Genomic DNA, 24,850 nt, shown 5'->3' on the forward strand with positions numbered 1-24,850 from the left:
ACCCACCAAACTTTGTTGCCTGGTAATTCCTCCAGACCAAAGATGCTTCTGAAGATGCCCCACCCACATCAGATGCCCTGACGGCAGAAGTGATTCTTGGATCCCTCCTCCCACCTAAGGATGTTAACTTAGCTCTTGCCTAAGGTTTCCCCCAGCTTTGCATCTCCAAGGTGGTGGTGGAGATCCAACAAAGGACCCTGACATCGAGGTATTCTCGGCACCCTTCCTGAGCTTGACAACCTCCTGACCTGGGACGCGGGGCTAGGCTATCTGAGCCACCTAAGCTTCAGGGCTGTCGTCCGGCACGAGGCTGAGTTGTTTGGATCATTTGTTAGTGACCCTACGGTCAGCAGCAAGGCGGTCCATCCGTCAGTGGCCTCTCGTGGCGGTCCTTGGGCGTGCGTGGAGAGCGGCCAGCACCATGTGGCAGGAAGCGCTGAGTGGGGGCCAGAGAGTTAGAGCTGGAAAGCTCAGAAGGCTCGAGTCCCTTCATCTCACAGTTGAAACTGCTTTGTCCGTCAGGGTCGCTAGGCAGAAAGTGGCTTTTAGCTAAGGTGACGATTGACTACTGCCATCCCGGGTGTTAGCTTCTTAGTTAGCTTTATGAGGTTAACAGCGCTACCCGCCTACAGCGTTGTGAAGATTAAATGCGGGAAAACCTTTGTAGCTCCGGGGCTGCAGAAATGGGACCGGAAACGGTTAAAAGGCAGGCCCAGAGCCGGTGCGGAGGGGCGTTGCTGCCCCCTAGTGGGGCCGGATCTGGCTTCTCCCGTAGCTCTTGCGCCGCAGACAGCGCCTGCTGTGTCGTCACCGCTCCTCCCGAGCCCTCTGAGCCCTCGCCCACCCACCCCCAGTGACCATAGCCACACACCAGGTTGTGGAGTTTATAAAATCTACCGAGCCAGCGGGCTTCAGCCGGGGCACTGCCCGGGAACAGGGGCCGCCCGAGGGCCAGTTAGTCAGTCGCAGAGCCACCCGCCTGCCCACCCTGCAGCCGGGGACTGCCGGAGCCCCGGGCGCCACCCCCTGGAGACCCTCGGGCTTTGCCCTGCTCACAACGGGAGGACACACACACGGGGCTCGTGGAGGATGGGGTTGGGGCGGGTGCAATGGCAGGATTCACATCTCAGTCTCAGCCAACAGACTCTCTCCCAGCCCTGATGTCATCAGCACCATCTGCGAGCCAGGATCTGCAGAAAGGGTTAAGAAAACAAAGGTTACTGAGGTTATTTAGAATCGGGGGGCAGGGAAGGCAATATCTGGTCTGGGGTGAGGGGTCCCTTAGCTGGCCATGTATGGAGCCGTTGAAGAAGGGAGCGTCTGTTTCTCACTCTTGACTGTCCCCATCCCTGCGGTTCCAGGTTTTGGCTCTTACCGCTGGGGCAGATCCAGGATCCGCCCCTCTGGCGAGCACTGAGTTCCCCATCTCGCTCCCTATCCTGGACCCGGCCGCTGTCTCCCCCTGCAGCCGCCTCCTCCTCCTCCTCGCCCTCCGAGAGCAGGTCACAGATCTGCTGCTGCAGCTCTGGGCTGATGCTGTTCTCAGTTAACACCAGGCTCCGCAAAGCTGTGGGATAGTTCTCCACCATGTCCAGCAGGGTCTGGGGGTGATTTGTGGGAGGAGGACTCGTGAGGTACACGGACACCAGTCCCTGCCACCTTCCTGCAGCACACGAAACCCACAGCCTCCCACCCCTCACCCAAGCCGGGCGCTCTCCGGCCTCCTCCCCAGCTCCTCGCCCAGAGTGGGCCAGACTGGTTTCTGCACTGCAGGGAGAAGGGGACCAAAGTCATACATAACAAGAAAAACAGTTCACAAAGCGGGCAAGATGGCTATAGACGGGAAAGGGTGGCTTCTAGCAATGGGCTTTGTTTTGGGCACTCATGAAACACTGCACTGGGAGAAGGAGCTGAGTGATCCAATGAGTGTGACCTTGGACAAGCTTTCCCTGCCCTCTCTGAGCATGAATTTCCTCAATGAGAATACTAGGGAGGTAAGACTAGGTAGGAAATCTCCAAGGTTCCGGGCTGTAAATCCTGTATTTTCACTCGGTGTTTTTCTTATCCCCTCCGGAGGCACAGGGGAAGGCAGGGGAAATTCTGTGCTCTAGGCTTTTTCATTCCCCTGGCACCCAGCAGAGTGTTGTGCACACAGTGGGCTGAGTTTGTGTGGCCAGCTTCCTGGGCTCCTCACCTGGGCTGACTGGTTGGTAAGCCCAGTCCCCTCCAAATCCAGGACCTCGAGGGTGCGGCTGGAGGCCACAGCCACAGCCAGCATCCCTGCCACATGGTCACCTGGAGGGAGATAGCCAAGGAGAACTTATTGCCCCCTCCCATCCCTCAGCATCACCCATTGCCCTAGCAACCACCGGATGCCCCACCTTCCCTTCGGAGGGAAGCTGGTGATTGGTTGGGTCATCAGAAGAAGATAGCTATGATTGGTCAGTAGTTGCCAGCAGAGGCTGGTACTGGTGAATGTATGGAGTACAGTGATATTGGGGGGAGGAGGAGAGAAAAGATAGTGTATAGAGAACTGTGGCTCCCTCTGAATATCCCCCATTTGCACAGCAAATTTTCACAGGACCTTACAATATTCTAGGATTGCCAAAACAAAGCAAAGGTTGATCAGGAAAATTGAGAAGCAGCATCTTCTGTCCCCATGCTCACACTTTGCATTCCAAGTTCTAGTTGGGGGTTTCCTGAGGTCTCACCCAGGGGTTGTAGTCCAGATTGAGGACTCGGACCTGGGAGCTGTGGGCCACAGCGATGGCAAGTCTGCTCCAGCCCTTGGGGGTGATTCCTGGATTGGCACTCAGGGTCAGCTCCTTAAGGCCTGGTGGGGGGGAGAAGCCGGCGGTGCTGAGTTTTGGCCCGCCTGGGCCCATTCTTCAGGCTGCAGTCAGAGACCTGATGAAAGCCCCTGCTGTTCCATCCAGATGTGAGACCTTATCCCATTTCCTCCTCTCCCAGCCCCTCCAAAACTCCCAGCCCAGCTGCTCTTCTATCCAGATATGGAGCGTGATCCCGATTCATTCTTTACCCTCTTAGTTCATATTTATCATACTTGGGGCATTTCCAAAAACCCCTCCCCTCGGGAGTCCAAGACATTCCACCCCTAAAATGCATTAGGCTCTGTAATTCCTACTCCACCCCTTAAGCAGAATAACCTCCCACCTTTGGAAGTGGAACCCACAAAACTGCTGGAAAAGGAGACAAGTCAGCTTCAGGAGAAGCACAGAAATTCCCACCTAATGCCCTTGTCCCTTTGGTCACGACCCTCTGCGCTGCCCTGCTCACCTGACTTAGCCCCATCAGGGGGCAGGAGACCACAGATGAGATTGATGGCTTCATCCCCCAGCATGCAGTCCCCCAAGTCTAGGGCCACGAGGGCAGGGTGCAGGGCCAGGGCGGGGTTGAGCAGGGCCAATCCGGCATCTGTTAGGGGGCTCCCATGAAGGCTGGGAGTGGGGAGAAGAGTGAGGAGGCAGTCATGGCTATCAAGCACCAGCCTCTTTACACAAAGCGTGGTCTTGCTTTCTGCATGCTGGGGCAGTGGCCCTCTGTAAATGGTCATGTGGTGGGGCAGGCTGGGGGTGCAGGGAGGAAGTGGAAGAAAATCACATCCAATTAGCCAAAGTATCACAGAGGGGCCTGGGAGATTGTGGGGTCAAAGTGGAAGTGAGTTCAGGTCTTTATGGGGGAGGGAGGAGACCTCTGGAAGGATGGAGTTTTGGGAGAAAGCTCAATCTGAGAGGACTGAAGGTGAAGGATTGGTGGAGTGGAAGGCTGGGCTTTGGGGTGTGTGTGAAGGAAAGCTGGTCCAATGTGCTGCGTCAGGGGAATTAAAAGAGGAAAGCCAGAATGCCCTAAGATGGGAGGTCAGGAGTATCTGGTAAGAATTTAGGGCAGAGTATATCCTGCATGGGAAAAGGAAAACCCCATTCAGAATTGGGAATTAGGTTTTCATCTTGAGAAGAGCATTAGGAGGAGTTACAGCTCGGGGAGGGGGTGAGTAGTTAGAGATGAATTTATGGGAAATAAAAATTAGACCCTAAGTAGGAATTTAGGGAGAAACTGCCCTAAAAAAGGAGGTTCAGCACGGGAAGTAGCAAGAGAGTAGCCAGGTTCAGCACGGGAACAAAAGACGTCACTTAGATGAGGCAGATCTTGACTTCTAATGGAAGATGACATGAGAACGCCTTATTAAAGGAGTATTCTTCTCTGGGAGAATTTGGTGGGGAATACTTAGAAAGTGAGGGTGGGAATGAGTTTCCAAAGTTGATAAGATTTTAGTAGAAAGAACCTTAAGGGGTTAATCTAGGCTTCCAGTTCATTTTATAAATGAAAGTGAAGCTCAGTAGATGGGAATTGCCAAGGTCATTAAGGTATTATTAAATGGGAGTCAGAATAAACAGTGTAAGGGGGTGGGGGGAGAGGAAGATATTGGAGGGTGTCTCTGGGAGGGGAAAAGGGGACAAGAACTGACAAAGTATATGAAAATGAGGTTACGGGGTCCTCCCCTGTGTGTTGGGGAGGGTCTCATTCCTTAAGTCGGGTGGTGCCTGGGAGTCCCAAAGGGGGCAGTGACCCAGGGGAGCCGGGTTGAGGTACCGGGAGGGGGCCCCCTGCCCAACCCATCCCCTTCCCCAGCCCACGCCTGGGACACTCACAAGAGGGACTGGACGGAGCGGTTGACCCTGAGGGCCTCGGCCAGCTGCTTGACGCGCCCGGGGCTGGACACGACGCCCAGATTGAGGTTCAGCTGCGCCAGGGACGAGGCTCCGGCCAGGGCGCGGCAGATGCGGGCGAAGTCACGGTCGCAGAGGCGGCAGCCGCGCAGGGACAGCAGGCGCACGGCGTTGTCCCTCAGGCCACGACAAATGTCCCTCACCTCGGCGCTCGATAGCGGCTCCCCGGAGATCTGGATGGAGCTGGGCAGCATCGTCTCCGCCGCGGGGCCGGGCCGCTGAGGGCGCCGGGGGCGAGGAGCCGGGCACCCGGGTGTGCGCGGGGGCGCGCGGCGGGTAGGGCGCTCCGTGCCTGCGGGCCCCAGCCCGGGGCTCCGCTGCCGGGCTAGAGGCAGCGGTGCGGTCTGACTCGAGCGGGCGGGGTCCCGGCCGCGGCACAGGTACCCTGAGAGCTCCGAGCCCCGGGCCCCGCGCAGCGGGCGGCGGAGGCTCCGGGGCCTCGGCTCATGGCGCGTGGCCCCGGACCAGGAGGGCCGGTGCAGATGGAGCACGTGCCCCGGGGCTTCCTGCTCCTCCTGCTTCCCCTCCTCGAAGCCTCTCCCTGTCTCCCTTGGGCCGGGCGGATGCTGGTTATCGCTCCTCCGTGGGCCGCGGCCGCAGAACCCCGCTGCGGAGAGCTGCGGCTCGGGATCTGCTCGGGCTCCGGCCTGGGGCTCCAGCGGCTTTGCCGGGGAGGGCGGCCGGTTTCCACAGCAACGGCCGCGTCACGGCCTCTCGCTCCGCCCTCTCCCAATCCAATCCTCGCTCCACTGACAGGCCATCGGGTTAGCCCGAGCCCGGGGTCTAGGAAGGGGCTTGTGACAGCCCCGCCGCTGTCAGTCCATCCAGACGAGAAGGACTTAGGAGCCGAGGCAGTGGGCATGGGCGAGGTGACCTCACCTCCTCATCTCCCGGGATCGCGGGGTTAAAGCTGGGAGGTGAGATTGCTAACAAAGTTCTCTCCCTTCCGACTGAACTAGGGTCATCGACCTACGCTGGAGAGATGCCCTGGGAGGATCACGTTGGGGGCGAGCCCTGCGTGAAATCACTTGTGTATGTATGTGTATATATGGGTGGAGGCCCATACTGCCACACATACTCAGCCCCGAACCCGATTTTCTCCTAGTGGTATGCGACCCTCTGGTTTCCGGACCCAGAGATCCTTGCTTCCCCAGGCCCTTTAATTTGCCCCCGCCTTCCCTCGACTCCTCCTCCCCAGATCGCTGCTCGTTTGCCCCGCCCTTTTTGTCCCAGCCGCAGTGACGTGATGTATTTCGTGCGTGGGGATTCCGTGGGACTGGTCCGATTACCCACTTCACCTTGCGCCCGGTAAGCAGACGACCTCTGCCAGGCCGGGGCGTGGGTGTGTGTGATGCTGCACTACCTCAAGCACCTTTCTAGGTCTGAGCTTAGGTTACACAGATATCAGCATGAAGGCAGGCCCAAATGGAGTAAGGGAAACAAAGGTAAAGGTGGGAACTAGAGCCCTAGTTTAAAAACCAGGTAGCTGGTGGTGTCCAATAGCGTCAGATTCTGCCTGACCCTCTTTATATGGTTTAACATGTATTACTCCAGCTAATCTTAAAGATGAAAATACTGAGGCATACAGGGTTAAGGTTTCAATGTCACGAGAGCGTGTCTAAAGCCAGATTCGAACTCTGGGAGAGCAATCATCCCGAACCCACCCACGGCACTCTATTGAACATGGGTGCAGACCCAGGGAGCACTGCCTAGTTCTGGAACCGCTAGAACAACAGTGGATAGAACAATGGGCCTGTAATCAAGTTTGGTCTTAACACTATCTACAGTGTATACCTGATTTTCCCAGTAGTAAAATGGAGATGAGAATATTTGCTAGATACTTACAATGCTTAGCACTCAATGTGAACTATAAATAAATGCATATTCCTTTCCTTGCATTTTCAGATATATACTTTCCTCTCATTGACCCCGTTTCTACATCTGCAATGTAGGATTTACCATTTATCTTCTAATTTGGCCAGTATTGTGGAGTTCAAAAGTAATGGTGCTTTGCATGGGGAAGCAATATATGTCAACTGTTACTACCATTATTCCCCAGAAAAAAATGCAGAAGTGGGGAAACAGGGAATGCTTTCTGGCTGACACCCCTAGTATAAATAGGAAGCCAGGAGGAGCTAAGGACTACAGAGCAGAACATGATAGTTTGCTCAAAATCTCAGCAATGTAGAAATTGTTTTCTCCAACCAGGACCACCATCAAGTGAAATGTATTTTGAACCCCATTTCTCCAAAGTCTTGGGTTGAAGGATGCTTATACTCTCGGAAAAACATACGCCATCACTCTCCACCCTCCACTGTGTATTAGACATATTAATTTCAAATGTTGTATTCCTACACCTAACACCTATTGCCCTTTAATCAACCAGAAACTGCCTTGCAATTTTAACCTATTAAAGGTAAACAGGAGTCTATAGACCGTGCCCTAGTGCACTACAACAAGTTTTCTGATAATGATGCAAATGTATATCTTGGGTTAATAGGCTAGAAAGTGAAAGCCTGGATGTCTTTGCACACATCATACTAGGGTAAGTGCTGGGAAAGATTGGTTTAGTTCCATGCTGCATGCACAGGAAACGACTTGTTTTGGAAAAATCTGTGTCAAGTCTGGAAGACACTACTATCCTGATTCGGGCCTGTCTACTGACCCAACTAGCTGAATCTACTGTTGCTACTCAATCTTCTGACCCAAATGAGTTTACATATTTATGCCCTGCTTCCTAGGTACCTACCCCAGCTCCCCCAATCTCCACACCCTCCTCCCTACCACAAAATGTGAAAGGCTGAAAAGAAGGGGATATTTTATAATGGGCACCAGCTGAGAAAAGTGGTGATGGCAGGGCGGGCCACTGGAAGAGTAGCTGAATTTCCAGATCCCAATTAATCTTTTAATTATCAAGTCTATAATTAGCAAGATGGTACAGAGAGAATGAAAAGGGGGGGGGGGGGGAGAATGGAGAGGAGGACCCAGAGGGCCTGACATACTTTCTGCCCTGGAAGAACAGCCCTGATCCTGGGCAAGGAGCTCCGGGCCACTCTCTTCATAAGCTTGGAAAAGATGCAGGAATATTGGTGGGGGAATCCATAGCTCCACAGAAGCCCCAACCCCCATCAAAAAGACACAGGTCACCAACACTGTCCTTTAATCCTCTTCCCCACGATGCTGTGGGGACCAGCAAGCTGAACTTGAGTGGAGGGGATATTTGAAAAGACCAGGATGGAGTCAGTGTGGCTGCAGAGTCAGGGCAACAGCCTTGGCTGTGGCATTGAGCACGGCGATAGGGAGCCCTGCGATAGGAATGTCTCGGGGGACTCTCTGGATGGGGGGGATGTTGGGACCCTCGAGGGTGTCCAGGATCCCTAAGAGAAGAAAGAAAGGAGGCAAACACAGAATTTCTGAATGGCTTAGATTGGATACTGAAACACAACCCACCCTGGAAGTTCTCCTTGGGCTCTGAAGGTCATCCTGAGGTACCGGGCACTCTAGGGAATCTTCTTAAAGACAATGTACTTGAACCCTCTAGGAAGTTTGTTAATGTTGGCTCCTGTACTGCATCTAACCTAGCTTAAAGAGATGGTGGTGATCCTCCCATTAGGGTGAAAGCTCAGTGAGAGCAAGTCTTATTCTTGTTGTTTTCCCTTTGTATCTCCAATGCTCGGCACACAGTACTTAATGCCTATTTCTTGCTGCAAGAGTTCCTCAAAAACATTTCAGGAAGTGCTGGAGAAGCCTGTAGGGAGGAGACAGGACTAGAACAGGGATTACTTCCCTCTCCTTTCTTTCATTCTTTGGTCAAACTAGAAAAAAGCAGCCAATAATCACCCTCCACTCCCTTCCCTACCCCCACCCACATCCATGACTTACCTTCCACAACTTTGTGGTAGGCAAAATGCAGGTAAAGTAAGAAGAGCATGTGTAGAGTAGCAAGGGTCCCACAGAGAAGCAGTCGCTGTGTGGGACCCACTGTCCTTGACACTAGCACCGCCACCTGGGGCCACAAAGGATGTCACAGTTCAAGTAAACCTGGCCCATCCTGGGACAAACACTGTGGGTAGGAAGGACAGCAAGGGGGTGGGAGTGGGGAGCTGTCTCTGCACTTGGCCGAATGACCTTTCTTCATGTCCATGACCTTGGTGGTTTGGGGTTGGGGGCGAAGAATCTACCCATTCATGAGCCACTCTTAGATTTATGCCTTCATTCTCAGGCCTCCTCTCATACCCCTCACCCTCATAACTCCTTCCCCAACTCACCATGCGCAGGGTGGACAATCCACCCACCAACAGCCAAAATAGATAGAAGAGAGCATGGAGATGGATGTTGTAGGTGATGAAGAGAACAATACAATGTCCAAAGAGTCCATAACCCTGAGGAATGAGAAGAGATGGCACTTGGTGGCAGGCCTGGGGAACCTCCCAATTTTATCCCAGGGACTCAGATACCTCTCATTCTGGCCTTGGCTGGTTAAGGGATTGATCCAGCTGAGGGTCAGAGAGTTTGTCTGCTGCCTGCCCACCCACATGGTCCTCTTACCAGCAGTGCCAGCATCTGTAACATGGTGATTTGCGCATTACACAGGTAAGCCAAGAAATAAATGAAAGATGAAACACCCAGCCAGTAGCCAAAGCAGGTGCCGATTGCAGTGCCCATCAGTGTGCCTTCCCGCTGGGGTGAGGAAAAAAAAAGACTGATTTAATCACACAAAACCTTTCACTCTCACTTCCCTCATTCTTTTTCTCAAGCGTCTGAGTCCTATTCATCAGCTCTCTCAAAGCCGCCATTTACCCTTTGTCCCAGTGTTTCCCACTTCATTTAATAATACCCAAGCACATGTCCTTAAGCCCAGTAGCACAGCCCTGGAAAGCCCCTTCATTAACCTCAGCCCCCTGATCTGCTTACAATTATGGTATCAGATGTCTTCATCCCGTGAAGGAGAATGGCAACCAGGGTGAACACCAGCATGAGGGGCCCATAGAGTTCGCCAGCAATTTTCTGTGGAGACACTAGCTCAGCTTGCGATGTTCAATTAACTGACAGCCTTCCCTTCTACTTCTGCCCTCCCAACCTGAGCTTTTTCCTTGGAGCCCTTGGCCCTGAGTCCTGGGTCAGATTTCCCACCCTACCTTTCAGTGACTTTGCCCAAACCTTCCAAGCTCCCACACATTCAAACTACTGTTCCTCACTGGGTTAGCATTTTCTACTTGGGAATATTTGGGAATATCAAGTAACAAAAGGGACCATTACCACTTACCTGGGGAAAGTTGACCATCTTAACAGGAATCATGGACTCCAAAAGCCTATAAAATAGGAATGATGAGAGGACAGGGTTGAGGATAATCATTTCTAGGAGGGATCTCTTTCCTTCTTCTATTATGGTGCCATCACCAGAAGGGGAAAGTCTTTGAGGAAACTGGGCCAATGGGAAACAAGGAGATCTTGAAGAGCTCTACCTGAGGGACTGAGAAATTGTGGACTGTATGGAAATGTGTTTAACTTAGTATGGGTAACGACTGTCTAATACACACACACACACACACACACACACACACACTTTTTTTCCCGGAGGCAATTGGGAATAAATGACTTGCCCAAGGTAGCACAGCTAGGAAGAAGACTCTGTAATATTAGTGAAAAATGATTCTTTTATTTCCCCTAGGGTTACTGGATTTAGAGTTGAAAGACAAAATATTGTCCAAGACTTTCATTTTTATGGATGAGTAAAAAGAGTGTAAGAAACTTGTTCAAGATTACAGCCATACCTTTATGTCATGACCAAAGTTTATAAAACACAATAGAACAATTTTATAAGTAGACAGGGTAAATATTATCCCTATTTTGTCAATTAGAAAGCTCAGAGAAGTAATTAAGTTACTCCAAATCTCACAGCTACTTGGTATAAGATTTGAACTATGTACTCTTTCCACTACTTTACATCTTCTGTGTTATCGAATATTAATTATGTTCAAGTCAATGTTTTAAGTATAAGAGAAAGAGAGGTAAGACAGAGGCACTTGTCCTAGGGTGCTGGGAGAGAAACTAAGCACATTAATAACTGTGATAGAGAGGAGAAAAAATGCAGGCAAACACTCTACCTGCATTTGCTTTTGCTTGTATTTCTATGCTTAAGAACCTATGTACTCTTGTGATGTATGACCTTCACAAAAGCTGGCCCTGAGACTGGAGTCATATTTCTGGACTCAGGCCTGTAGAACAAAATGCACTGGAGGACTTGGTCAAGGGGCATGGGTATGGGGATCAGGGAAGCCGAGTCAGCTGGCTGCTACTGTGATTCTGGCAGAGATGGGGAAGAATAGCTAGGATGGGAAAAAGAGAACTCTTACCTGCTTCGAACTTGGGCAGGCTCCACATCAAAGTAAGGCCGAAGGATATCGATATTAGCATAGAGGCTGAAGGCCTTGGAGGCCTGTCTCTTTCCGGCCTGCCACATCTGAGAGAAAGAGATAAAGAAAGTAACCCCCTAAGAGCCTCTTCTGGTTTCTAGAAACTAGCTCAAATTTTCCAGAATAGGAGAGATTCTTGTTTGGCTGATACAAGGACCATCCTGCCTAAAGATGGAGACACAAATGGAATAGCTTGGACAGAAGCTTGCTATTCCTTAGCCTATTAGAAGCTCAGTATTGCTTACTTGATCAGCCACCTGACGACTTAGCTGTCCCTTGAAACCCTTCATTCCCAGGAATTCTCCATCCTCCTCCTCAGCAGCAGCTGCATCTGCATCCACCTCTTCTTCACGGAGCCGTTGATGTAGCTCCCCCATATCTTCAAAGCTAGATCCTGATGTGTCATCCATGTTTTCCATGTCAATCACTGCTGAGCCTCCACCCTGTGGGGTCAAAGATATAGTCTGTATTGAATCCAGATTAATAACCATGGTACTTACATCTCATCAATACTCTTGGCCCCTTTGATTGGATCTATGCGGGGAAGGCAGGGCCATGGGCTCCAGGGCTTTTATTTAAAGGGGGGAGAGCTGTGTAAGTGTCCTAGAGGGAGGCTCAGTACCGTTTTTCTCCCTGAGTCCCACCACCTAACTTCAACTCAAGACACCTCTCCCCATTGTCAGCCTCCTTTTATGTTGTAAGCTCCATGAGGACAAGAATTATCTTCATTTTTATTTGTACCTCCAGCATTGTGCTAAATGCTTTAAAAATCTTTAATAACAGGCTGAATTTTCTAATCTATCCATTCAGCTCGCTATCACTATTCCTCTTTCTCTTATCTGAAAACTGGGATTTTCCTAAAATGTAGATCTAGTTATGACTGAGTGTACAAATGAATATATCACAAACCTTATACACACAGTGCCTAAAAAGTGCTTTATTGCCCATAAAAAAAACAAAAACCCAGCAGGCATTTCAAGTCCTACACAATTTGGTTTTCATCTTCCTTCCCAGAATTATTTTATATTACTCCCATTCATCTACTCCTCTTAACAAGCAAACTAGGCTACTATTTTCCTAGGATTTCACTTCTCACCTTTATAACTTCTTCACGAATGGTGCCTCATGTTTAGTAGCTCTTCAACTTTCTATACTTCCAGCCTCCTTTTGAAGTGCCACTTCCCTGATTCTTTCTTAGCTATTAGCCACCTTCCTTTTAGAATTACTTTGTAATTACAAACCTGTAAATATATTCTTAACTTCACTCCTTTCCCTCCCATTAAAATGAAATGTTCCTGAGAACAGGGACTGTATAATTTTTCTATACCCCTAATGTTTAGAAATGTTTTATATACAGTAACCATTTTGTCTGAACTGAATCTTCCTGTCTCTCCCAACTCTAGGTATTTTCTCTAAAGACTTTAAACTTTTCAGGCTCAGGCTCTACATTTTAGTCAGCCAAACTCATTTTTTTGTCCTGTTTCTTTCTCTCCAATGAGGACAGAGAATGAGTTTCTGTGGAACATTTTCTCCCTTACCCTCTTCCTTATTCTCATCAATAGAGACAAAGAGTATCACTTACTAAATCAAATGCTCTCTCATCATTTCCTAGTAAATTCCAACCAAATTTGGTATTCCAGAATAATTTCCTCCCATGTTGCAGTCTTCCTAATACTTGGATTGCTGTCCCTTCCACTTGGGTTAATGTCCTTCCAAATCCAGCTTAAATGCTGCCTTTTATCAAATGTTTTCTGATCTTTTCCCCTTCTCCCCTCCTCCAATTTTTACTTCCTCTTGGAATTACTTTATATTTACTTAATTTGTACACATATCATAAATTTCCGCATCCTCCATTCCAAATAAAGTTTTTTCTCTATTTTTCTGGGATCTTTCATGGGGCCGTTTTCTCCTTCTCCCATGATATTTGTCATAGTTCCTTAATCGTCAGGACTGAACTTCAAAGTTCTTTGAATCTCCCCAAGTATGCAGTAAAAGCTCTGTTAATATTTGTTGAAGGAGTAAACTGATCTTCCCTCTCGGCCCAATTTGAGGCCCTGGAGGCCAATCAAGTCCTTTCCCTTCCCTTTCAATACAGGGTGCACTCAGTCAATACTGTGGAGGGACTACTGACTCTCCGTGCGGGTGGTCTTCGGCCCAAAGCCAGGAGCTCTTTTTCTCCAGCTCCACGGAAGGGCCTGGAGAAGAAAAAAAGGTACTACTTAGGGGGCGGACTCAGATGTGGAAAGGAATTTCCCTGGCTTACGGCGTTTGTGGCATTACGCTGCTTCCCGTTTGTGGGTCTCAGTTTCCGCTTCTGTAAAACAAGGGCGCTGTACTAAATGGTCTCCGAGGTCTCCCGGCTTTAAATCCCAAGATCCGGCATGGGGTTGGAATGGGGAGGTCACAAATAAGGAAAGAGGAGGAGGAGAGAGAGGAGAAGGAGAGGGAGAAGCAAAGGGAAAGGAAGTAGAGGGGACAGACTCAGACTCTACGTTCTGATTGCTGCAAGAACCTCGCGAGGGATCTGCCGGCCAGTCCGGGAAGATTGAGGGGCAGAATGGATCATTACCTGGATATTTTCCTCGAAGCCCCCCCATTCGGGGGAGGCTCCATTTCGGGTACCTCCCACCGGGGCCACAGGGGTTGCCATGTCCCTCGAAGGTTCCGGTCACTCGGGTTCGCGCAGGGACTGCGCAGAGGACACGGAGAGGGCCCAGCCCCAAGGTGGGTAGTGGGACAGATAAGAGTCTCCCCCACCGTGGGATGCTCCCAGAGGAAGACGACCGGATGTTTAGGCAACCCCACCCGGAAGTTGTAGACGTGGAAACAGCAGGTCTATTCTATCTCGCGAGACCCAGGAAACGCTTGTCGCCACGGCGACGACGCGAAGAGGCTAGTGCGCACGCGCCTTGAGTGTGCAGCAATCACGTGCTGTAAAAGATGGCGGCCTCCGGAGCGGTGGAGGAAATGCGGAGCCGCGTGGTACTCGGGGAATTCGGGGTCCGAAATGTAAGACTCAAGTGATGAACAGGACCGGGATGTGTACGGAGGGCAGGGTGCGGACCCTTAGCGTCACTGTGCCTTTTTGGTCTAGGTTCATACCACGGACTTCCCGGGAAATTATTGCGGCTTCGATGATGCATGGGACCAGAGCCGCTTCGAAAAGGTGAGAGGACGCCGAGTGGTGACAGGGGAGCTGGTGAGGGGAGCACGGGACCCGCGAGGCTAAAGGTTTGGCCAGGGGCCCAGAGGAGCCTCTGGAGGGGAGGGGAAGGCGAGTCCTGGAAGCTTGTGCCGCAGAAGGGAGTGCAGATGAATCTTTGCGCTCCTTCTCCCCCAAATTCTTTTAGGAATTCCGCGTGGATGTGGTGCACATGGACGAAAGTTCACTGGAATTTGATATGGTTGGAATTGATGCTGCCATTGCCAATGCTTTTCGGAGAATCTTATTAGCTGAGGTAGTAATGGTACTTACTTGCAGGGAAGAGGTGATGGTAAGACTTTGTGAAGAGGGGGAAAGTGAAAAGGAAAGAACCACCCTGTTATATCCACATTTACTACTTCGGCTTGCTTAATTTTTTTGGTAAATTTGTAAGTTTCCTTCTAGTTGCTTGTGTTTGTTCAATTCTCCACCCCCACTCCCCCATTCCCCTACCTTTTTTTTTTTTTTTTTTAAAGGAGTACCTAGAAACAGAAAATGTTTCTTCCCCGGTGGAAGGAAAGAGAGGGTCTGTTCTGTTTATATTTGAATGTTTTGTTTACTGAATATTTTCAAAGAGCAGCATCATTTCCTTATCTAGGTTCCAACCATGGCTGTGGAAAAAGTCTTTGTGTACAACAATACATCCATTGTGCAGGATGAGATACTGGCCCATCGTTTGGGTCTCATTCCCATTCGTGCTGATCCCCGGCTTTTTGAATATCGGAACCAAGGTAGGAAAGGAGAGATTTGGTGTAGGATAAAGAAGAGAGGTTGTGGGTTGGCGTAAAATAACCCCTCTTTCGTGTGCAGGTGATGAAGATGGTACTGAGATAGACACGTTGCAATTTCAGCTGAAAGTCAAGTGTACCCGTAATCCTCAAGCTGCCAAAGACTCCTCTGATCCTAATGAACTTTATCTCAATCACAAAGGTTAGTGGTGACAGGATTAGAAAAACAAAGGTGCAAAGCCAGTTCCATTTCTTATATGATCTTAGGCAAACTTTGTTTTTGACCTCCAGTCTCATCTGTAAAATGCAGGGGTAAGATTTTATAGTTGTAAATCTAGCAGTACATAGGGAGGCAGGAGGAGCTTCTGCCACTATCACCAGACCACAGAGGCCATCTGGGCCTTCCAATGACACCTTCCAAATTTCCTTCAGATTATCCAAAAAGTGACATTTTTTTTTTTGTCCTATCCTGTAGTATACACAAAACACATGACATGGATACCCTTGGGGAACCAAGCAGATGTTTTTCCCGAAGGCACCATTCGTCCTGTACATGATGACATCCTTATTGCTCAGCTACGTCCTGGCCAAGAGCTAGACCTACTTATGCATTGTGTCAAAGGCATCGGTGAGGATTGTTGGGTGCTAGTCCAGCTATAGCTAGTCTCCTATAAAGTTTTCAGTTTGGAAATGCTAATGGTGTAGCTCAAAGCATGATAATATTGTGGCTTTCTTGTCTTCTTCAGGCAAAGACCATGCAAAATTTTCTCCTGTAGCCACTGCTAGTTACAGATTGTTGCCAGATATCACTCTACTACAGCCCGTAGAGGGAGAAGCAGCTGAGGAGCTGAGTCGATGCTTTTCTCCTGGTGTCATTCAGGTGCAAGATATTAAAGGTATCTTTAAGGGATGCTTATATCCCCACATTTTAAAGTCCTTGAAGACACTTCTCAATTGTCATATTTCCTGATTGTTACTGTTCTTTCTCGGGATTCTTAAGTTTATAGCAGGTAGCTGATTGTTATAATGTTCATTTCTAACAATAACACCCTTTAGAGCATTTCTGAAGCCTCATTACAAGTTGTTGGCTACAGATAATGCAGTTGAAGAAATTCAGAGATCTGATTGATTTAATGATGCATATGAGTATGATTTCGCTTTGACAGAATCAGTAATATCATTTTACCAATCAGGAAAGAAAGTAGCCACAGTTGCCAACCCCCGTCTGGATACCTTTAGCAGAGAGATTTTTCGGCACGAAAACCTTAAGAAGTTGGTGCGGTTGGCCCGAGTCCGGGATCATTACATATGTGAGTATTGGGGGAAAGGTGTAGGTATAAACTGAAAATCACACATCGATCCCACACCCTGGGAAAAGGATTTCCTTTTCCCAGCCCTGTAGCTCTATATTGTCTGCTACAATTGAGCTTTTTACAGGCAGGCTTTCTCTCTCCTGTTTATATTTCTAGAATGCATTAAGTTCTTAAATGTTTTAACATTTACAGTCTCAGTGGAATCAACAGGTGTCTTGCCCCCTGAAGTCCTGGTGAGTGAAGCTATCAAAGTTTTAATGGGGAAATGTCGACGTTTCCTGGATGAACTGGATTCAGTTCAGATGGACTGAATTATCTTGCGGAGACTTAGTGGCAGACAACAACTGGATGGCAAGATGGTTTGCTTGATGGAGATGCTTCACTTTTCAAATAAATCCTGGGAATTGATTCCCTAATAGTCTGGATATCTAAAAGACTCTTAAGAGAATATCATTGGAAATGGGACTGCAATCACTGATTAGACCTCAATTCAAAAGCGTTCTTGATTACTTTTTCAAAGTGTCAACTTTGCAGTGAAAAGATCTGGCATACAGATTATGCTCCCCAAGTCAATGGGGAAAAGACAGAAATTGGTAAGCTCAATTAGAAGAACAACATAAAAACAATAACTTTGAAGTGCCATGGAAGTAGTATGTACTATGAGAAAGGCAGCTTGTATATTAAACTTGTATATCAAACTCAGATTTTTTACTGACATGCAGAAATGTGCCTCAGTTAATGTTTCTACAAAAAGGCTCTAAAAACAATTAAAAAAAAACTAACATGAAATCACAAGATGTTAAAAATTATCACAACACAATAAATACAACTGTTCCCTTCATGGCCCCAACCACACACAAGTATAAAGAGTTCCACTGAGGCAGTAGTCAAAGCTAGTAGAAGGCATGTTCCCAAACTGCCTTTGTGGTCAACAGAAAAACTTAAAAATACTACAACAGAATACTTGAATGTGTGTGTAGAGGACAGGAAGTCTGTGCAATACAGGTAGACACACTGGATTTGAGACATTTTCCCAGCTTTCTCTTGTTCTTCTCTATGGGTCCATGAACTACAGAATCCTTGCCAAATACATTTCCAGCTCATTTTAAATTTAGATTTTAGAGGAGGCCTGGGTGTTTTGTTATAACCCTAGAATGGGGTTTTCAAAACTATGGGCAGCTCTAATGAGCCATGACTGATGGTATTTATGAGGAAAATGTCCTATAGGCAGTTGGAACTTCAGAAGCCATGAACTTATTAAAGGCACCTGAACTAGGATACTTGGAAACCAAGCTATAAGGACCAAGTTATGGGAGAAAAAGCTAATAAACTTAGCCAGCTCCTAGGAATAGATGCTGCTTAATTCTGTCCAATAACCTTGGATGCCCACAAAGCACCCGAGCATCAAGTGAATTGGTTCGAGATTGTGGCTGTTGCTCCTGAGGAACCCCTGCTAATGAGAGAATGTCATCTAGTCATTAGTAATAAACAATAGATGTCATCCTCTCATGAATGATGGGAAGGCTTCCCCTTCACATAGGGAAGCTAGGACTTGGGTTTGGCCAATTTCTGAAGGGATCTTGTCCTTGACCATAGCTACTTGTAGCTATGATGTTTATACTCCTCCTAAGGGCCAAGATGAGTTGGCCATACATGCATTTCATTTACCATCCCAATCCAGCAACAAAATAGAAACCCAAATAGATCTGCCTCCCATTGCTCCTTTCCCCAGCACATGGTGGGGAAAGATGTCAAGAATGGGCATATACATCCATTTCTGCGCCTGCAGTCAGCCGCAAACCAGTGGAACAGAAACCCCAATCCCATATTCTACATATGCTGCAAAAAGGGTACTCGGAAAGGGAGAAGGGAAAAATGACAACAAGGAACTATAGTTCTGCTCATGGCTTCTCTTGAAAATGCCCAGACATGGAGCTCTTGAGTGGTTTGGGAGACATCTTGGGAGAACTAGACAGAATAATGTAAGTCCTAACTCCCTTGAAAATGACATCAATGTAACTGCTTCTGGCCACTTCTTGGAGACAGTCACTGGCTCTCCGTCTCCAAGCCTGGTTCTTTCTCCAGGTCAGTACTGGAAGAGGAGGCAGTGGAGATAGAGCTATAGGTTAGCTATGAGGGGGAAGGAGAAGAGATGACAATGAAGGCCTGGGAAAATTGTTCAAATGGCCATATCAGGGTTCAAAGATGGTGCTCAAGCATCCATCCTCATTTTCCAGCACATCACATTCCAGCAACGGCTTTGGTTTTTTGAAGAGTGATGGAAGATTCTTAATGTGAACTTCCTTACGGAACTGTTCTCCCAGAGGTTTCTGTAAGAAACAAGCAGAGGTATTATGAAAACCTGAGCAATGGGGCTCCCTGTTTCTCTGCAAATGAAAAGTTCCATTCTTCTATTTTTAGTGACAGACTATTAACCTGGTAAGACTAGTTTGAGGTTTTCTCTCTATGTTTGTTTTTTAATACCCGATGGTTTCAAAAAACAAGTAGGGAAAGAAAAGGAGATTATCATTCAGAGGGCAATAATAAGATGGTTCCAAGTTTAGGCTTACCCCAATACAGCCAGCAATGAGGCGTTTGAAGTGATCCTTTCTGCGCTTATCAGTAATTTTCTGCAGTGTAGGATTCAGTAGTTTGCAGTCAAACTGGTCCAGAGATTCCTTCTGTATTTCTGGGATTTGTTCCATCACAACTCTCACCTCTACATACCTGGGGCGCTGAAAAAGGATTATATCTACTGAGGAGGACAGATTTGGGCATCTTAGCTTGTAAATATTAAACAACATGCCAAGAGCCTCAAGAATGATAACTAGAAAGGCATCAGGAACAAACTGGCAGGTTCTAGTGTACCTACCAATGCCTCATATATCTGGAAGGCCAAGTGGACAAGTGCAGCCATACAACCATCATGCTGCCCATGCATCTGCAAACCCTTTAACACACTGGTGAAAAACCACGTTACTGCATCAGAGAGGAGTGTTCCCGAGAGGACCTGAGGAAACAAACTGTCAGTATCAAATTTTTCCCCTCAAGCTTCCTAGAAATGCTAAGAAAATTGCTTAGAAGGGATCATTTTGTCCAATGTCCTCTTTTGATACTGTAAGCCCAGAGACAGTGACTTCTTCAAACAGGTAGTAAAATGGCTGTCAAGTGACCCAAGACCTCTAATTCTAAATTCTAAAATTAGTCCTCCTTCCACTAAACTTTTGCTAGGCCCACACCCTCCTTTTAACCAATAATCCTTTGGTGATTCTGTTCTTAAAGTATCCTCTCTTTAGAAGAATTGGGTGAGGAGAGAGGAACTCTACTTGTTTAAGCAGAGGCCAGCAGAGCTGAGTGGTGGTCCTCTGGCAAGATAAGGTGTCCTTCCAGGCTAGGGAAGTGAAGGCTGTGATGAGCAATGCTGTACACACATCCTAAAGAAAGGAAGAAAAGAAAATGAACTTTATTGAGGATTCTGTTTAGGATTTGAACTATTAGGATTTGAAAGTTTGACAAAAGGGAGTGAATGTATGAGGGAATTTTATGAATGATTTCATTTTGTGAAGAGAACAAAGAAAGATGGAGAGCCAGATAAAGTACACTACCATCATTTCTGCCATTCACTCACCTCATGCTTCATGAGACATTTGCCCAGATCTGTAAGCTCGGCCATGGCTGAGGGGGCTACCTCTGTACAAACCATCTCTTCATCTATAATCAAAAGGAAAGCAATTATTAGTGTCATCTTTCGGAGAAGTCCTCTCACATCTTGTTCAAGGGTAAAATAGTAGCTGAAAGCACATCTGCATAACTAGATACAATGGTCTAATGTGTGCCTGGATGCTCTCCCTGACTCAGGTACAGCACTTTCTGTCCTAGAGACATATTCTATTTGGAGTCAGAAAAAAGAGCTTGATGGAAGTTCCCTCATCTAGATGTCAGTTTATCCTCTAATGGAAGAGAAATGTATTCACCCAATAAGCTTCAAATGTTGGGAAAGCTTTATGCATGGCCAGATCTATGACATAAGAGCCAACTACCAAACTACTAGAAAGACATTATAAACTTTACAGGCACAACTGTGGCATAAAGGTCAAAGAGGAAAGAAAGCTAAGAAATCAGGAAATAAATTGTTCGCTCACCTTCTCCATCAGCTGGGGTGTTGGTATTGGTGGTGGTGCTATTGGTAGCTGTGTTGTGTTCAGCACCTTTCTTTGAAACACAGCAAACAGCTGTAGAGAAAGGCTGGGTTATTACAGGAAAAAAAGGTGTTCCATAAAAAGCATAGTCCCTCTAGGAGACAAAAGCCTGTATTCTAATGCTGCTCTGGGTCATGGGATACGGCAGAAAGTTGGCATGTAGTAAGTATAAAAACATCTTTGGTGTGTGTGATAGGGGAATGATTTTCTGGCTTGATAAATTTACTTTCCAAATTTAAGATTTTGCAGGAAAACTCTCTATATCTCCTGAAAGAGAACAACCTAAAGAGCTCATTATTTTCCTCAACCTTTAGGTAAAAATTCACTCCATAATTTTCTAGTGAGATTATAGTTTTCTTTTGCTTATGTCCTTCCTAACCGTGACAAATCCCTCTCTGTTGTCTAAGATAAACTCTTCTAGCTATACTTAGCTCTTATGCTGTCTTCAGAGGGATGAGTAGTTTACACCCTGTTATTGATCCAATAACCATTAACACTACCTTTAATCTTTTAATATCAAATCAGTCAGCATTTCCTGAGTATTTGCTCAAGATTGACTTAACATAGTAGGATTGGCTGGATCAAAAGGTACTGAGATAATGGGTGAGATAATTTACACCTGAAATAATGGAAAATCTATACTTGGAAATGACAACACTTAAACCATAAGAATTAGGCCTTCCCTTCTTTCTTTGTTCTTTCATGTGTTACTTACTGATCAGGTCCATAACTTCACGAGTGAGAAGCCTCACTAATTGTTCTTCCAACATCTCTTGAGATTCTGGATTTTCATCTGCAGTCTCTTCTTCACCGCTGAAGAGAGCCAAAGGGTTAGATAACACTGGATGGGTTGTTAGGGTAAAGGGTAAAAGTTTGGGAATCAGGTGGAAAGTGAACCCTCCCACTGTAAACTCCTCATTTCATTCCATTACATTTATTACAGCAAAAACTGGATATGGCACTAAATGATCTAGTATTAGACACACAATTCTGAAAGTTGAAGTGGGAGGAATGATGCACCTGAAAAGTCAGATTATATAATAATAGATCAGAGGAGATTTCCAAAGCATCAAAATCCTGTTAATTTAAGAATATTTAACCTGGATATCAGCCTACAGATCTTTCCTTTCCCACCTGGGACATCTGAGCAAAGAGTGTACTATTTCCCAAGAATGATTCCAATTTGAATGTCTGCTGACATACTGGCTATTTAAGCAGGGCTTTCTGCCCAGTAAACTGTAGGCAGAAACATTTCTTACCACAGTAAACTCCTCTGGTTGATGACTTGCCATTTCTGGGAAAGCCTCTGGAAAACAGTGAGGAAATAAAAAGAAAGAGTTGGAAATAATTTCCCACTTAAGGGTTAGTTGAAATAAACAGAACTCTATCATTCTATGGATGGGAATGGTAAAAAAAACAACTTCTTAAACTGTGGGTCAGGACCCCATATGGGATCGTGTAATTGAATATTCAGACAGAAAAAGGTATCAAATTATTTTGCCAAGATTTAATTGTTTATGTGAAAATAAACAAGCACATCTATCTCATTAGTATACAAATTTGCTTTTATCTTTAATAAATAGTAAAATTACATTTATATATGCTATAAATATATATATCACATACACATATAAAAGAATTGTTTTATAATAAATTTCTTCATAATTTATTATGAATTAATATTTGATTTGCATGCCTATTTTTTATACCTGTATATCTAGGCTTATGTAAAAATTTCTCTGATGAAAAGGGGTTGTCAGGTGAGAAAAATGTTTAAGAAGCCTTGGGATAGAAGAAAGTCATCTAAGCTTCCTAGAAATGTAGTAGTTTGAATAATGCCCCTTCTCAAGCTGCTGACCAGGAAAAAACCAAAATTTTTTGCAAAAAGATGAATAATGATCTGATCTTCAAAATAAAAAGAGAACAAATGTAAATACATAAGACTAAAAGCCATTCTCCCAAAGAAAAATTTGATCAAATAACATGAATAAGCAATGCTCAAGAGAACAACAAATTATTATCATGTGAAATTTTGCCCCAAATTTACTAATAAGAAAAATACAAATCAAAATCAATTCCCAGGAAATTGGCAAAAGTGACAAGAGATGCGAACCGTCAATATTGGAAGGACTAAGAAAAGGATAAGCATAGTAAAATATTATAAAGAGGAGTTGTGAATTGTTCATTCTGGGAAATAATTTGGAATTATGTAAGAACACGAATAAAATATCGATATCCTTTGGTCCTGAAATCCCATTGCTAAGCTTACCTCCCAAGTAGGTTAAATGACTCAAAGTATTTACAATAGTACCTTTTGTGGGAGCAGGAAAAAACCCAACAAGAAAAGAAATAAAGTAGAAACCTATCAATTGGAAAATGGCCAAACACATCGTGAAAAATGAATGTGATGTTGTTGTATCATAAAAACCATAAATATGAAGACTACAGAGAAGCATGGAAAGATGCTGATGCAAAATGAAGTAAGCAGAACTAGGAAAATAACACATGATTAGAAACGGGAAGAAAAATGAAATAAAGTAAATGGAAAGCAAATGGAAATAAGGTGAATTCTGTTTTCCTCTTTTAAAACGTTTTTGTACAAGGGATAATTCTCTATAAAGAAGGAACATTTCTGGAAATGGTCATGTAAAAATAATAGATTTTTAAAAAAAGATATGATTCCCACACTTCTATTTTCATCAACCTAGATGGCCACATTTGAGGCTTACAAGAAAGAATAGTGATGATAGGATACAGTTTAGAATACCACAGCTCAATATAATAACCAACAGTTCAAAGGATCACTTAAATGAGAAAGAATTTTGTTTCTAAAGTGTTTAGGCTACCAAACTACATTATTATACTTATATAAACAGCTGGTTTGTGGATTCTTTCTGTAGTAATGTTTAACATCCCCTCCTTCCATAACAACCTGGTTATTAGGAAAAACCTAAGAAACAGGAAAAGGCAGCTAACTATACAAGATTCACATAGTCAATAAGAAGACTAAACTTACATTTTAGGCTTTTTTGTAATATTCTGAATTAGACTGTTATTAGTTTTGTTTAAAGACAATGAGAAACCAGAGAAACTTTTGCCATAAATTCAATCTAGAAGAACTTGAGGCTTCAAAGAATTCCTAACCCGAGGGAAGCTAGATGACACAGTGGATAGAGCACTGGCACTGTAGTTAGAAGGACCCGAGTTCAAGTCTGGCCTTAGACACTTGACATTTACTAGCTGTGTGACCCTAGGCAAGTCACTTAACCCCTTACACTACCTGTATAGCCCTACCCCACAATCCCTACCATTCTTAACTTGAACTCCTTAGCTGGATGCTTTTGAGCTGGGATTTTCAATATCCTTTTGATAGTGCCCTCTTACCATATGCAGATAGGTGAAGAGGGGTCCAAGGATGGGAGATACAAGGGCTTCATAATGCTCTGGAGGGCAGAATAGCACCAGAGGTTTCACAAAAACCCGTTAAGAAGGTAGGTTAAGGAGACTATAATATTCAAGGCACAGGTATATCCCTCATTCCACAAGCATAATGTTCCTGGATAATCTGAGACAGTCAGATGGTACACCATAAACATGTTCAAAAAGTCTGCCAATGGTTTTAAAGCTACCAAAGACACTATCTAGTGTTAGGTAAGCCTTTGGACTTGTCTCTTTCCCTAACATGCTAAGCTGTTTGGCTGTTTAATTCTATTACATTTCCAGAATGCTTACATTTGCAAGAGCTAAATTTCATCCACTGTGAGAAAAAGGGGAAGGCGTTATTTTTCCAACCAAGTTTTGCTTCCTATCTCCACTGGTTCACAGTTCTGGGGGAAAAAAGATGCCAGTATTAAAAACAAGATGAGAAAGTATCTGGATCCCAGGACAACTTGGGAGATGGAAGGGATCCTGGAGGCCAATTAACCCAACCTCTCCTTTTACTGTGAGGAAACAGGCCCACAAAGGTCCAGTATCTCACTCAAGGACAATTATGAACAGAGAGGAGACTTGCACTCTGATCCTAATTCCCAAACCCAGAGTTCTTCCCACTATGTCATTCTGTCCCTAAGTGAAGGGTTATTGCCAAAATGAAGATGCTTTTCCACAGAAGCAGCATACTGGCAATTACACAACAATTACACAAGCTAAGTCTGAGTCAAACCAATAAATTTGAGGGAAAAGACCTAATCCTAAGAGAATGAACAAGATCTTTTAAGATTTGCTAATAAGGTTCCAATTAAGAA

The 24,850-nt window shown here is 45.9% G+C and overlaps 4 protein-coding genes across 8 annotated transcripts in view; 1 reads left to right on the forward strand and 3 right to left on the reverse strand.

Moving 5' to 3' along the window:
* Positions 1-583: 583 nt before the first annotated feature.
* On the reverse strand, positions 584-4,942 carry LRRC73 (leucine rich repeat containing 73). Its single transcript, XM_051997039.1, has 6 exons — positions 4,671-4,942; positions 3,298-3,458; positions 2,714-2,833; positions 2,195-2,298; positions 1,376-1,601; positions 584-1,190 (listed from the first exon to the last, which is right to left on the reverse strand). Exons 1-6 carry the CDS (start codon positions 4,940-4,942, stop codon positions 1,120-1,122), a joined length of 954 nt encoding a protein of 317 aa, XP_051852999.1. The 3' UTR covers positions 584-1,119.
* A 2,689-nt stretch (positions 4,943-7,631) lies between these two features.
* YIPF3 (Yip1 domain family member 3) lies at positions 7,632-13,957 on the reverse strand. Of its 2 annotated transcripts, XM_051997037.1 has the most exons (9): positions 13,734-13,946; positions 11,410-11,607; positions 11,105-11,211; positions 10,015-10,060; positions 9,663-9,755; positions 9,297-9,428; positions 9,017-9,130; positions 8,631-8,754; positions 7,632-8,125 (listed from the first exon to the last, which is right to left on the reverse strand). In XM_051997037.1, exons 1-9 carry the CDS (start codon positions 13,812-13,814, stop codon positions 7,989-7,991), a joined length of 1,032 nt encoding a protein of 343 aa, XP_051852997.1. In that variant the 5' UTR covers positions 13,815-13,946; the 3' UTR covers positions 7,632-7,988. The 2 variants fall into 2 exon arrangements, with proteins under 2 accessions (XP_051852997.1, XP_051852998.1); XM_051997038.1 differs by lacking the exon at positions 8,631-8,754 and having other exon boundaries at positions 13,734-13,957.
* Positions 13,958-14,068: 111 nt separating this feature from the next.
* POLR1C (RNA polymerase I and III subunit C) lies at positions 14,069-17,109 on the forward strand. Its single transcript, XM_051997036.1, has 9 exons — positions 14,069-14,173; positions 14,259-14,330; positions 14,515-14,622; positions 14,965-15,097; positions 15,177-15,296; positions 15,570-15,722; positions 15,841-15,990; positions 16,288-16,404; positions 16,600-17,109. The coding sequence occupies exons 1-9, from the start codon at positions 14,105-14,107 to the stop codon at positions 16,716-16,718; spliced, it is 1,041 nt and encodes a 346-aa protein (XP_051852996.1). The 5' UTR covers positions 14,069-14,104; the 3' UTR covers positions 16,719-17,109.
* The window catches only part of XPO5 (exportin 5), a 58,481-nt gene continuing 50,724 nt past the window's right edge, over positions 17,094-24,850 (reverse strand). For all 4 annotated transcript variants that reach the window (XM_051997021.1, XM_051997020.1, XM_051997022.1 and 1 more), the window contains 9 exons: positions 23,991-24,088; positions 21,866-21,912; positions 21,322-21,419; positions 20,550-20,639; positions 20,036-20,118; positions 19,734-19,841; positions 19,280-19,417; positions 18,978-19,142; positions 17,094-18,737 (listed from right to left, as the gene is read on the reverse strand). In XM_051997021.1, coding sequence (XP_051852981.1) covers positions 18,600-18,737; positions 18,978-19,142; positions 19,280-19,417; positions 19,734-19,841; positions 20,036-20,118; positions 20,550-20,639; positions 21,322-21,419; positions 21,866-21,912; positions 23,991-24,088 — 965 coding nt within the window. In that variant the 3' untranslated portion in view covers positions 17,094-18,599. The remainder of the gene's footprint in view (positions 18,738-18,977; positions 19,143-19,279; positions 19,418-19,733; positions 19,842-20,035; positions 20,119-20,549; positions 20,640-21,321; positions 21,420-21,865; positions 21,913-23,990; positions 24,089-24,850) is intronic.

This window comes from Antechinus flavipes, chromosome 4 (assembly GCF_016432865.1).
Source record: "Antechinus flavipes isolate AdamAnt ecotype Samford, QLD, Australia chromosome 4, AdamAnt_v2, whole genome shotgun sequence".
Lineage (NCBI taxonomy): Eukaryota > Metazoa > Chordata > Mammalia > Dasyuromorphia > Dasyuridae > Antechinus > Antechinus flavipes.